This window comes from Rhinopithecus roxellana, chromosome 3 (genome assembly GCF_007565055.1).
Source record: "Rhinopithecus roxellana isolate Shanxi Qingling chromosome 3, ASM756505v1, whole genome shotgun sequence".
Classification (NCBI taxonomy): Eukaryota; Metazoa; Chordata; class Mammalia; order Primates; family Cercopithecidae; genus Rhinopithecus; species Rhinopithecus roxellana.
This window is the reverse complement of record NC_044551.1, coordinates 157,289,060-157,301,542: the sequence shown is the minus strand read 5'-3', so window position 1 is coordinate 157,301,542 and position 12,483 is coordinate 157,289,060. Positions and strand designations below refer to the sequence as shown.

Here is a 12,483-nt window from a genome sequence, read left to right as displayed (position 1 = left end):
TTCCTGTTTTTCCCTCTGACCAACCCCGATCGCAAAGAAATTGACCTCGCAGCGGGCCTACAATACTTTTATATCATTGGCCAAGCTTTACCCCGCCCCTGCGTCATCAGGCCTAAGGCCTAGGCTGGAGGGTCCGCGATTGGTCAGACCGCAGAACTTGGCCCGAAGACCTGGAACTGGGGACTTCGGGATTAGCCAAGATGGCGGCGGCCGCAGCGAGTCGAGGAATCGGGGCAAAGCTGGGCCTGCGTGAGATTCGCATCCACTTATGTCAGCGCTCGCCCGGCAGCCAGGGCGTCAGGTGAGGCGCGGCGTGGTGAGGCGGGCGGGCTTCGGGACGCCGAGGTCACGACCTCGACCTCCCTGAAGTTGAGGGAAGCCGGCGCCCACAGCACGCGCGGCGCTCTCTCCGGCCCCGCAGGGACTTCATTGAGAAACGCTATGTGGAGCTAAAGAAGGCGAATCCCGACCTACCCATCCTAATCCGCGAATGCTCCGATGTGCAGCCCAAGCTCTGGGCCCGCTACGGTGAGTGCGGGACGCCAGGAGCCTGGGGCTCCGGTAGGGGAACAAGGGTTTGAGAAGGGACCGCCCAAGGTCATGTAGAAACCCGTAGAGAAACTAGAACTCGGACTTTAGCCTTGCTGTTGATCTTGTTTCCATGAATAAATTTATATTCGCAGGGTTATATAATGCGTTGTAATTCGGGCAACGTAAGTGTGGAGGCTGACCGAATCCTGCGTAGGGATCAGGAACTGACGTTTTTGTAGTTAAGAATGGGCTTCAGATAGGAGAGAAGCTAGTCAATATAGTTTCTCCAAGTGACGTGTAGCCAGTGTCAGTCCAGGCAGTGTGTGAGAATCTCAGTTAATTTGGAGCATGCAGAGCTGGGTCCTGTGCTGAGTGCTTCCCTGCCTAACTCATTTAACCTTCATTAGTTAGGAGGAAGCGTGTTCTTCTTTTCTCATTGTAGAGATTAGAAAATGGAATCAAAACTTTGTGGAACATATCTAAAGTGTTGCAGCTGGGGTATAACAGGATTGAGCCTTTACATTTGTTCCCCTTTCTTAGAATGCATTTACCCCTCTAAGACTGGCATGGCAGTGTATTGCAAAATGAAATTTTCCTATCATGTTGGCCTAACACATTGTAGGTATGCAATAAATATTTATACATACTGAATAACAGGATTTTAATCACAGCTTTTAACTACATGGTGCCCTGGGAATGTCGGGAGGAGGTGGAGGAGAGTGACCACCTTAAGCAGATTGGTTCTCACAGTAGACATCTGTGTGACACAGTAGACATTAGACATGCACTAATCATTGGAGGAGGAAAAAAGCTTCTCCTTCCAAAAGCCAGTAGACTACAGGAGGAGAGAGACACGAGTAACTTTGGTGTATTGTGCTGGGTATTATGTTAGATAGCCTATGGGAGCCTAGAGAATGGGTATCCAGCCGAGCACGGTGGCTCTTGCCTGTAATCCCAGCACTTTGGGAGGCTGAAGCAGGTGAATCACCTGAGGTCAGGAGTTCGAGACCAGCCTGGCCAATATGGTAAAACCCCGTTTCTATTAAAAATATAAAAATTAAGGCCGGGCGCGGTGGCTCAAGCCTGTAATCCCAGCACTTTGGGAGGCTGAGACGGGCGGATCACGAGGTCAGGAGATCGAGACCATCCTGGCTAACACGGTGAAACCCCGTCTCTACTAAAAACTACAAAAAACTAGCCGGGCGACGTGGTGGCGCCTGTAGTCCCAGCTACCCGGGAGGCTGAGACAGGAGAATGGTGTGAACCCGGGAGGCGGAGCTTGCAGTGAGCTGAGATCCGGCCACAGCACTGCAGCCTGGGTGACAGAGCGAGACTCCGTCTCAAAAAAAAAAATATATATATATATATAAAAATTAGCCGGGCGTGGTGGTGGGTGCCTGTAATCCCAGCTACTCAGGAGGCTGAGGCAGGAGAATTGCTTGAACCCAGGAGGTAGAGGTTGCAGTGAGTGGAGATCGCGCCCCTACATTTCCGCCTGAGTGACAGAGCGAGACTCCATCTCAAAAAAAAAAAAAAAAAAAAAGGGCACCCAGCCAAGGTATTGCATCAATACATTGCTCATAGTAGTTAGTAATAAATGCCTACAGTACCCCCTGAAAGCTTCCCTGAAACAACCCATTGTGGCCATCCAGAATCAGCCAAAATTCTATTTGGACTTGGGCTTCTTAGATGTGTTTGAGACCTATTGTATTAATTCTAGGCATACCAAATGTATTTTGATCATATCTCTTTAATACTCTTCCCATCTTAACAAAACTGTAAGATAAAGACAAGATCTTTTATTTTACTTCGGTAGCCTCCACAGTGCAGAATAAATAAAGACACCTCCCTCTTTCTCCTCAGCATTTGGCCAAGAGAAGAATGTCCCTTTGAACAACTTCAGTGCTGATCAGGTAACCAGAGCCCTGGAGAACGTGCTAAGTGGTAAAGCCTGAAGCCTCCACTGAGGATTAAGAGCAACAGCCCCAGAGCCTGGGCTCTGCTGGACTTAGTATAATGTGAAAAAAATGTGTTCTCCTATTCCTCATAAAGCTTGTGCTGTAAAATACTTTCTCAGGGTGTTCTTGTCCTCATCTACCCCTCTACCCCTTACTATGTAACCACTGAGGCAAAGTAGCTTAATATAAAAATAAAACTTTATTCTGTCTCATCAAAAGCTACCAGCTGCTGAAGCAAAAATGAAGGGTGGGAGGCAGGGATTCTAGGGCCCCAGAATAAGTAGACCAAACAGTCCCTTTTGGTCCTCCTGCCTAGATAGTGCTAAGTGAAAGAGGAGGAGCTGGGACCCAAAGGTCTTGGCTTAGGTATGGGAGCAGAGAACATGAGACATCATTATGGTCCTAAATCTCCAAAGGCTCTGCTGTCTCCGAAGACTCTACTGGACAAAGAAGCTTGATGTTAAGAGAGGGGGAATGAGTGACATTGAGAAACGACATCACCCTTGAAGAGCTGTCTGCTGGAGAGCATACACGCGATCTTGGAGCTGGGCCTCTTCCTGATGCCTTTCCAAGGCCTGCAGCCCTGACTGCTGCAGGAAGACCTGAACAGCCTAGGGGGAGGGAAGAAAATTCAACATACCTCATCTGTGTCCTAAGACTCAATTCCCACAGCCTCATGGGTCAGCCCACTTTAGAGGGTGCATTCCCCCTCAAAAGGATGAAGGTTCTGACATGGAACCTATATAGGTTAGCCAGGCCCAGAGAAACAACTATAGTTAGGACTGGACGGGAAGGGAGCTACTGTGTGGCTTCAGAACAGGGGTGACTGAGGACGTGGGCCAGAAACCTATACCTCTGGCTGATACAGGAACAGCAGATGCAGCAGCTCCAAACTCTGGCCTACTACTTCAGTGTCAGAAAAGGCTAGTGTGTGCAGCAAGGCGGGAAGCAGGGGCCCTGGCCACAGCCGCTGGCAGTAAGCAGGACCCTTCTCTGCAACATTGCACAAAACTGTGAGCACCTGCAGATAGATACATACATAGGTCTACAAAGAATGAAACAACGATCATTAACAATACCTAAAATACATGACATGGTGGCCACATGCCCAGGCACCATGCCAAGCTCTTCTACATGCATGTTCTCATACTCCTACAACTACCCTATGATGCAAGATTATCCCCAATTGTAAGTGAGGAGGCTGAAGTTTAAGGTGGTTAGGTGATTTGTCCAAGGATAAATAATCCAGTTAAAGGGACACATACCTAAACTGGTTGGGCCCTGAGGCCACACACCACCACCTGCTGGCTCTCAACTAAGGGTACATCTGAGGGCTCAGGACTGCTGTCCCATACAATCCAACTACCAGATCTTGTATTCAAGTGACCCCAATACATACCATTACGCTCACCACATTAGATACTGGCAACAGCTGCAAGAGGGGCTTAATCAGATCCAGGGAGAGCAAGGAGGTACAGAAACTAGGACTGTTTGCTGGAAGAGAAGTACCAGGGTAAAAAACTGCTTCCCCCCACCACCCCTGCCGATACTACCCACCTCAGCCTAGGCCATGAGGAAATATCCCCATTATCCAAATGTCCAGGCCTGGGCAGATTATGGTGCATACCAGTGAGGTTGTTGAGGAGCCAGAGGCCCTCAGGGAGTAGACTGGGCTGTTTCTGGAAAAAGAACTGCAGCAGGATAAATAAGGCTGCCACAACACGCTCATCTCTGAGCTGCATTTGCCCTCCCACAGTCTCCACTGCTGCCTCAGTTAGCAGGTTGCTTAGACATCGAAGCACAGGGCATGCCAGCTGCAAAGACAAATTGGGGGGTCAGGTGTAAGAAGGAAGAGGTTACCTGCATTCCAGAGTATCAGGAAACATCTCCCAGAATTTCACCTGACCTCTTCACCTACCAGCTCCAGTCCTGCATCCTCAGTTCTCTGGACAGCCCCAGCCAAGTCCAACAGCAGCAACCCCAGAGTAGACAGAGCCCCATGGCCAATGAGCAGAGGATTGCTGACCTGGCTGGGAAACAGGAAGCAAGCAGTCACTATGTATATAGTCAATTCCACCTTTAAGAAGTGAAGCAGTTGGGCGTGGTGGCTCATGCCTGTAATCCCAGCACTTTGGGAGGCCGAGGCGGGTGGATCATCTGAGGTCAGGAGTTCGAGACCAGCCTGGCCAACATGGCGAAACCCCGTCTCTATTAGAAATACAAAAATTAGCCAGGCATGGTGGCACGCACCTGTAGTCCCAGCTACTCAGGAGGCTGAGGCAGGAGAATCGCTTGAACCCGGGAGGCAGAGGTTGCAGTGAGCTGAGATTGCACCACTGCACTCCATCCAGCCTGGGTGACAGAGCAAGACTCTGTCCTAAAAACAAAACAAAACAAAAAACAGCTAAGGTCTGTGGGTCTCCTGGACTCCAAAAAGAGAGGACAGTGGAGGGAGGAAAACTCACTATAGCAATTCCAGACCCAAGTTCAAACAGTTGAATGTCATGAAAGGGAGCCCCAGGGAAGATCTGTGGTACTTCCCCAATTGCCCTATGTTACCTGCAGATGATGTAATGAAGGCACCAGGCAAACTCCACAGCGACCCCAGGGTTCAGCTTTGGGCCAGGTTGCAACATTTGTAGCATGTGCTGAGGGAGAGTGGAGGCCAAGATGGAGCTGCTGGCAGAAGCAGGGCTGTGAGTAGGAACCACGAAGATGCCAGTGGCTCTTACCAAACGCTGATAGCAGGTAGGAAAGTGTCCAGACCCAAAGCCCTGCCCAGATGGGAAAGTGTCCAAACCCAAAGCCCTTCCTAGCCAGACACATGAAGTTAAAATGTGCAACAGCACTTTGGGAGGCCGAGACGGGTGGATCACGAGGTCAGGAGATCGAGACTATCCTGGCTAACACGGTGAAACCCCATCTCTACTAAAAAATACAAAAAAAAAAAACTAGCCGGGCGTGGTGGCGGGCGCCTGTAGTCCCAGCTACTCGGGAGGCTGAGGCAGGAGAATGGCGTGAACCCGGGAGGCGGAGCTTGCAGTGAGCTGAAGTGAGCTGAGATCTGGCCACTGCACTCCAGCCCAGGCCGCAGAGCGAGACTCCATCTCAAAAAAAAAAAAAAAAAAAAAAAAAAAAAAAAAAAAATGTGCAACAGCTTTGGAAATCATTCAGGCATCCAGGAGCTATACTACTGAGTGGGTCACCTCTGGCTGCACATCTAAAGACAATTTTACTCACGGAATGATCTTCTCTGGAGCTTCCTTAGCCTGTAGAAGCTGGGACAAGGCATATCCGAGAGCTTCCAGCACAGCCACATGGGGGGACTGAAAGTAGACAGGGTAAGGATCTGACTGGAAGCTGGGTCATAAGGTCTTCAGAGACTTTCAGCCCCTTGGCACAGAGCAGAGGCTGCAGCTACCTAACCAAAGTAGATGGAGCATGTGGGGAGGAGCAAAGGAAGGGTTGCCCAGGGAGGAAGAAAGGAGTCACCTGGATGCAGGCAGCCAAGGCTGGAACAATGCCCTGTGGCAGGAGCTGCCTTCTCACAGCCTCACTCTCCACGATCAGGTTACCCAGTGTATACAGACACAGCTCCTGAGAACAGGCAACAAAAGCAATGGGCTTGGCCTGTTTCATGCCAGGCTGGGTGTGGGGAGATGGGGAGGGGAGGTGATGGGGACACTGGAGCAACTATCCTTGAGGCTCACAAGAGGGTGGGGAGATGATGGGTGTAGGCATGGCTGTAGGCATAAGGGCAAGTATGTTTTCTTCCTCCTACTTACCAGCTCAAACTGGTCCCAAAAGCACAATTTTAAAATCTAAACCAAGAACAAGATAGGAAGGGGACAGGGCTTACTATGAAGTCTGAGCTGTGACCGGAGAGGTAGGTGAGGAGGTAGGAAGTAGCTGGCAGGCAGGCCTCAGCAATGGTGGACTGCTCAGAGTGAGAAAGCTCATGCAGGCACCGAGCCGCCTCAAGCTGCAGCAGAGCCTGGTTGCTGGTCAGGAGCCCGACCAGGGTCCGCATGCTGCCCTCCAGCCTACATGAATGAGTACCAGAGCCCTGCTTAGCTTGTGGCCCATCCCTCAGAGCCCCAGCTCCCCCCTCCCCCACACCACCCACACTGACTGGATGAAGGTTTGCTGCGTTTCAGGGTGCTGCAAGCCTCGACGAAGGCTAACCAGAGCCCCCTCTCTCTCCTTTTCTTCTGTACCCCGCTGGGCTTGCCGCAGGAACTGCTGCACCTGGAGTTCAGGGCAGGGAAAGGAGAGCACATAGTTCCCAGAAAGCAAGTTCTAAGTTTCTCTCTGCCCACTTCACCTGTGAGCCTTCCAATATCACACCACCTCCAGAACTTGTCATTCACACTAATGCAACTAATAAGCATCTACCTTGCAATGGAGTGGACAGAGAATCAGAACTGAGTTCTAACACCATACCTGCCACTCACTCCACATGGGACCTGAACCTAAGTTTCCTCACCTGAAAATGAGAATAACAGTATAAACCCTGCCTTCATACAAGGTTCTTTCAAGGATATTTAAACCTCTCAGCCTGGCAAGACCTACTCCTCCAGCCATTCTCCCCACGCAACCTACACTCTAACAACAACTAGCACAACGTTAGCTTTTTTTTTTTTTTTTTTTTTTAACACTTCCGAGCTTCTGCACATGCTATTCCTTCTGCCTGCACACCCTCTCCAGCTTCCCACTCTTTTCAGATTTCTGCTCCTCATTCCCTCTGGGAAGTCAGCTCTTTTTGAGAGACTTCGGAGTTTCTCTTGTTCCTCATGTTTCCTTCCCTTATGACAGGTCTTCTTCACTGGGCTGTGAGCACCTCAAAGAAAGGGACTTCATCTTTGTGTACCTCAGTGACCAGCACAGTGTCCTGGCATAAAGTAAGCACACAATGGAATAGTACAACTTAGAAATAAGTTGACAATATATATGTCAACATAGTTTGTACGATAAACTATGTATGTAAACATAATACAAACATAGGGGATACTCAATGCTTGCTGAATAAATCCTTTCATTCACTCATTCAATAAATACTAAGCACTTAACTACATGCCAGATAATGTGCAGGCAACCGGGTTTTCAATGATAACAAATAACACAGGATCTAGGTTTTCCTGCAATTAAAGTCTAGTTGGAGAAATAACAATAAACAAGCCACTAGATAATGATTAATATTTTACAAGAAACAAGTAGGCGGCCGGGCACAGTGGCTCACGCCTGTAATCCCAGCACTTTGGAAGGCGGAGGCGGGTGGATAACGAGGTCAGGTGTTCGAGACCAGCCTGACAAACATGGTGAAACCCCGCCTCTACTAAAAATACAAAAATTAGCCAGGTGTGGTGGCGCGCGCCTGTAATCCCAGCTACTCAGGAGGCTGAGGCAGGAGAATCGCTTGAACCCGGGAGGCGGATGTTGCAGTGAGCCGAGATCATGCCACTGCACTCCAGCTTGGCGACACTCTGTCTCAAAAAAACAAAATAAACAAAAAAAAGGCTCTCAAGACAGAATACCAAAAGAAACCCACATTAGACGTAGCGAATGCCAAGGGCTTGAGACACAAGGGTCCGATATATCATTGCAAGAACTGAAAAGGGGACAGTGGCTAGGATGAGAAAACTGATAAAATTAGAGTTAGGAAGAGGCTAGACCATGCTATGATTTGCAGGGCACAGGAAATATTTTGGTCTCCATGTGTTTTTAAAGGACGTATTGACGGCAACAAGCATAGATGCAGGGTGACCTTTTAGGAGACTGCAGTAGCATCCAGAGAGGTGGTAGTGGTGGCAGCTTCGATGGTGAGGCATGTAAAGACTCCAAAGCTCTTCAGGAGGTAAACAACTAGGACTTGATGATGGACTGATATGAGGTTGAGGGTCAAAGAGTTGTGCAGGATGATTCCCCTGTTTCTGGCTTGACCCACTGGATGCATGGAAGTGTAGAGTGGATTGCGTTCAGGTTTGGGGCAGACCTCGAGTACTCCCGGGAGTCTGGCGCCAGCGGCGTGGACTCCAGCGCACCTTGCCTTGCCCCCTCACCTCGGCTTCGCCGAGGATCGCAGCCACACATCCCTCTCCAGCTTCCTCTGGGGCGTCTTCTCTCAGCAGCCTCTTGCTGACCAGCTGCTGCTCCCTCCGCGCCTTCCGCAGTGCTGGGGACAGAGAAGTCGGCTGAGCGTGGGAAGGACGACCGGAACCCAGATCCCGCGGCTCCAAGCCTCAGGTCTCAACCTATCTCCGACCGCCATATGCCCCCGCGCTCCCTCGGGCGCCCACACCTGCCTCCTGCTCCCGCCGGCGGCGCCGTAGCTCCTCCACCCCGCAGACCGTGGGCCTAAGGCGGCCCTGCCGTCGGCTCCACATGGTGGAGCAGGAAGAGGAACGCCGCAGGAAACAGCCGCCACAACGCTCCCAGGGGCGTAGACGATGGCACCGACTGCGCAGACTCAGCACAGGGCAGGACCAGGAGGGGAAGGCGCCAAGAACGGGGTGGGTGCTGGGTGAGGGCGGGGCTCGGCGAGTGGACGCTGCGCGGGGACGGTGGGCGGAGTGAGGGCTAGAGACGCTGCACCACCAGACCAGAGCCAGAGGCGGCGCTCCGCCTCTGATTGATTTGTCTTATCAATTTTAGGGAAAAAAAGTCACTCATCCCTTACCTCGAGTGCCCCAAGCCAGCGGTGTCACAATCTACTCAGCAAACACAACTTCCCCACCCACAATGCGCTCTAGATGAACGTTCAAAACAACCCTGAACTCCGGGAAGCGCCACGATCCCATTTCACCATTGATGCGGATCCCACTGATAAGAGCTGCCAGAAACACTTGAAGCGTCATTGAATTGTCAACGAAGAGTCAAACTCTGTAAAATATTTGAAGAGACTTATTCTGAGCCAAATATGAGTGACCATGGCCCATGACACAGCCCTCGGGAGGTCCTGAGAACATGTGCCCAAGATGGTCCAGTACAGCTTGGTTTTACATATTTTAGGGAGATACGAGACTTCAATCCAATTCATTCAAGGAATACACTGGTTGGGCCGGGCGTTGTGGCTCACGCCTGTAATCCTAGCACTTTGGGAGGCCGAGGCGGATGGATCAACTTAGGTCAGGAGTTTGAGACCGGCCTGGCCAACATGGTGAAACCCCATCTCTACTAAAAATACAAAAATTAGCCGTAGTGGTGGGTACCTGTAATCCCAGCTACACCGGAGCCTGAGACAGGAGAATCGTTCGAACCCGTGAGGCGGAGGTTGCAGCGCCATTGCACGCCAGCCGGGGCTACAAGAGCGAAACTCCGTCTCAATAAAAAGAAAAAGAAAGAAAGAAATGTGGGATATGATGAGGTTTCTCTTCAAATAATTAGATCAATCTTTTATTCTTTAATTCATAGTACCACACACACACACCTTTTTTCCCCTTTTTCTCCTTTTTTTTTTTTTTTTTTCCTTTTTGCCTTCGTTAGATGCCCAGGCACGCCACAGTACCAGGCGTTATCAGTACCAGCTCACATTCCTTTCTTTATTTGGAAAGAGGACTAACTTTGTAGTTCATTACAGGCACCCCTTCCCCTTCCTCTCCACTTTCTTTTAAGTGTCCACCTTATCTAAAAAATTCAAGTGTTTAGCCAACCGGGATTAGTTTAGATTGCATGACCCGCAGGACTTGCGTCAGGAATAAAGGCTCTCGTGCCCCTTTGTTCAGGTGTGCTCTCATGGCGACTGGCCAAACAGACACCCCTCTCACGGAAGTAAAATTGCTTTGCTAAGAATCCTTTGTTCGAGTGTTCAGTTTTCCTTAGGATTTTGGGCGTTGTTCCTAACAGAAAGAAGGAAAGAAAGAAAGAAGGAAAGGAGGAAAAAAGGAAGGGAAGGGAGGGGAGGGGAGGGAGAGAAAGAAAGAAAGACATTGGTTTGTGGGACAACACAAAGGCGGGACAACTCAAAGTGAGGCGGTGGGGGGGCTTCCAGCTTATAGGTAGGTTTTCAATTTTTCTGGTTGACAATTGGTTGAGTTTCTCTAAAGACCTGAGATCAATAGAAAGGAATGTCTGGGTTAAGATGAAGGATTGTGGAGACACAAGTTCTTATTTGCAGAGGAAACCTTCAAATCCTAGGCTTCAGAGAGAATGGGTTGTAAAATGTTTCTTATCAAATTTAAAGTCTGTGTTGATGTTATCGCTGGAGAGGTATAATGAGGCATGTTCAACCCCCACTTCCCATCATGCCCTGAAACAGTCACTCCGTTAAATTTTAAAAGAGCCCTGGCTGAAGAGGAAGTCCATTCAGATGGTGGGGGTTGGGGGCAGGGCTTAGAATTTTATTTTTGCTTTACAGAATGTTCACCACAATGACCGTTATTCTCATTTTATATGTGATGAAGATGAGAAAGATATCATTATTTCACTTCTCTGCATAAAACTGAGTTCCTATAATTTTTAGGATAAAATCTTTCACCAAATGTTGAGCGCCACTAGTCTACTAGGCACTAAGGAAACACTAGTGAATAAAAAACCATGTTCCTCACCCTCAAAATTGGAATTGTGGCCGACTTAGCCCTACATGGTCTAACCCCTGCATACCTCTCCAATCTGGACTCACCTCTTCTGGGACATTCTCTTTGTTAACAAGCCCTGCTCTTTTTCTCCTCCACCCCACTCCCACTCTTGGGGGAGGCTCTTGCACAAGTTGTTTTCTTTGCCTGCACCCTTACATCTTCTCTCTACCAGCATCCTTCCCTTAACAACATTCTCAACATCTCAAGTCCAGTGTCACATACTCAGAACCATTGTACCAATGACCCAGCTTCTTCATAACCCTTTTCACAGCTATCATTAAGTTATAGTATAATTATTTGATGTTGTCTCCTCCCAGACCCCCTTGGCAGCTCCAGGAGATTAGGGTCCTGGTGGCACCTAAGAATTTTTACAGGAAACCTCTAATTTTGAAAAGCTATATAACTTAGGCAAAGGTTCAATTAAGCACAAATCTAGGAAAAAGGTTATTCTTAAAACCAACTTCTTTCCCTTGAACTTAATTCTACCCCTTGGAGTTAATCAATGAAGTCTTCAATCTCTTCCACAAAACAGCACATTAAAATATCTACAGACCATCGTTCTATCCTTAATATCTTCTCTCCCAGTATCCATCCATCAATCCCCTGGACAGCCATTTATTGAGCACCTGCTGTGCACCATGCTCTGGCCAGGGACAGGGCCTGGATCTTGACCCCTTCCTCATGCAACTGTCTGGCTTCTTTTTTTAATTTTTCAATTTTTTAAAAAAAATTAATTTAAAAAAATTTTATTTTCTTATTTCTCCAAGAAAAACTTTTTATTTATTTATTATTATTTTTTTTTTTGAGCCAGGGTCTTGCTCTGTTGCCCAGGCTGCAGTGCAGTGGTGCAATCATGGCTTATCACAGCCTAGAGCTCAGCCTTAAATGATCCTTTCAGCTTGGACTCCCAAAGTGCTAGAATTACAGGCATGAGCCACTGCACTTAATCCAGGCTGGCTTCTAAAACCCACACTTGGCTGGGCAAGGTGGCTCATGCCTATAATCCCAGCACTTTGGGAGACGGAGGTGGGTGGATCACCTGAGGTCAGGAGTTCGAGACCAGCCTGACCAACATGGTGAAATCCCATCTCTACTAAAAATGCAAAATTAAACAGGTGTGGTGGCACATGCTTGTAATCCCAGCTACTCGGGAGACTGAGGCAGGAGAATCACTTGAACCCAGGAGGTGGAGGTTGCGGTGAGCTAAGATTGCATCATTGCACTCCAGCCTGGGCAACAAGAGTGAAACTCCATCTAAAAAAAAAAAAAAAAGAAAACAACAACAACAACTACAACTAAACCCACACTTACTCCAGGTGGGGAAGATGAAACAAGTTCCCAGCCAAAAGCTATATTCTGCCCAGTGTCTGCTCAGACAGCTACAGCTGCCCAAACTGCCTTTCTGCATCTACCTGTCTGGC

General features: G+C 48.9%; 2 protein-coding genes across 10 annotated transcripts; one reads left to right on the top strand and one right to left on the bottom strand.

The window, feature by feature from the left end:
- The first annotated feature begins 3 nt into the window (after nucleotides 1–3).
- NDUFA2 (NADH:ubiquinone oxidoreductase subunit A2) lies at nucleotides 4–2,707 on the top strand. Its single transcript, XM_010388159.2, has 3 exons — nucleotides 4–301; nucleotides 422–528; nucleotides 2,395–2,707. Exons 1-3 carry the CDS (start codon nucleotides 201–203, stop codon nucleotides 2,484–2,486), a joined length of 300 nt encoding a protein of 99 aa, XP_010386461.1. The 5' UTR covers nucleotides 4–200; the 3' UTR covers nucleotides 2,487–2,707.
- On the bottom strand, nucleotides 2,666–8,974 carry TMCO6 (transmembrane and coiled-coil domains 6). 9 transcript variants are annotated; one of them, XM_010388166.2, is made up of 12 exons: nucleotides 8,788–8,969; nucleotides 8,549–8,661; nucleotides 6,622–6,737; nucleotides 6,349–6,532; nucleotides 5,982–6,086; nucleotides 5,730–5,815; nucleotides 5,049–5,165; nucleotides 4,408–4,519; nucleotides 4,117–4,303; nucleotides 3,889–3,983; nucleotides 3,343–3,510; nucleotides 2,666–3,100 (listed from the first exon to the last, which is right to left on the bottom strand). In XM_010388166.2, the coding sequence occupies exons 1-12, from the start codon at nucleotides 8,870–8,872 to the stop codon at nucleotides 2,987–2,989; spliced, it is 1,482 nt and encodes a 493-aa protein (XP_010386468.1). In that variant the 5' UTR covers nucleotides 8,873–8,969; the 3' UTR covers nucleotides 2,666–2,986. The 9 variants fall into 9 exon arrangements, 8 of the variants coding, with proteins under 8 accessions (XP_010386468.1, XP_030783575.1, XP_010386467.1 ...); XR_004056425.1 differs by having other exon boundaries at nucleotides 2,670–3,100; nucleotides 3,343–3,482; nucleotides 5,049–5,168; nucleotides 8,531–8,661; nucleotides 8,788–8,974; XM_030927715.1 differs by having other exon boundaries at nucleotides 2,670–3,100; nucleotides 5,049–5,168; nucleotides 8,531–8,661; nucleotides 8,788–8,970.
- Nucleotides 8,975–12,483: the final 3,509 nt, after the last annotated feature.

What these genes read in the sequence shown, in the direction of transcription:
- NDUFA2 (XM_010388159.2), top strand. Translation starts at nt 201, where the DNA reads ATGGCGGCGGCCGCAGCGAGTCGAGGAATCGGGGCAAAGCTGGGCCTG. An exon ending in CCCGGCAGCCAGGGCGTCAG is followed by an intron (nt 302 to 421) that starts GTGAGGCGCGGC and finishes CCGGCCCCGCAG; the next exon opens with GGACTTCATTGAGAAACGCT. An exon ending in CAAGCTCTGGGCCCGCTACG is followed by an intron (nt 529 to 2,394) that starts GTGAGTGCGGGA and finishes CTTTCTCCTCAG; the next exon opens with CATTTGGCCAAGAGAAGAAT.
- TMCO6 (XM_030927715.1), bottom strand. Translation starts at nt 8,872, where the DNA reads ATGTGGAGCCGACGGCAGGGCCGCCTTAGGCCCACGGTCTGCGGGGTG. An exon ending in CCGGCGGGAGCAGGAGGCAG is followed by an intron (nt 8,662 to 8,787) that starts GTGTGGGCGCCC and finishes CTCTGTCCCCAG; the next exon opens with CACTGCGGAAGGCGCGGAGG. An exon ending in CTAATGTGGTGAGCGTAATG is followed by an intron (nt 3,511 to 3,888) that starts GTATGTATTGGG and finishes ATCTATCTGCAG; the next exon opens with GTGCTCACAGTTTTGTGCAA.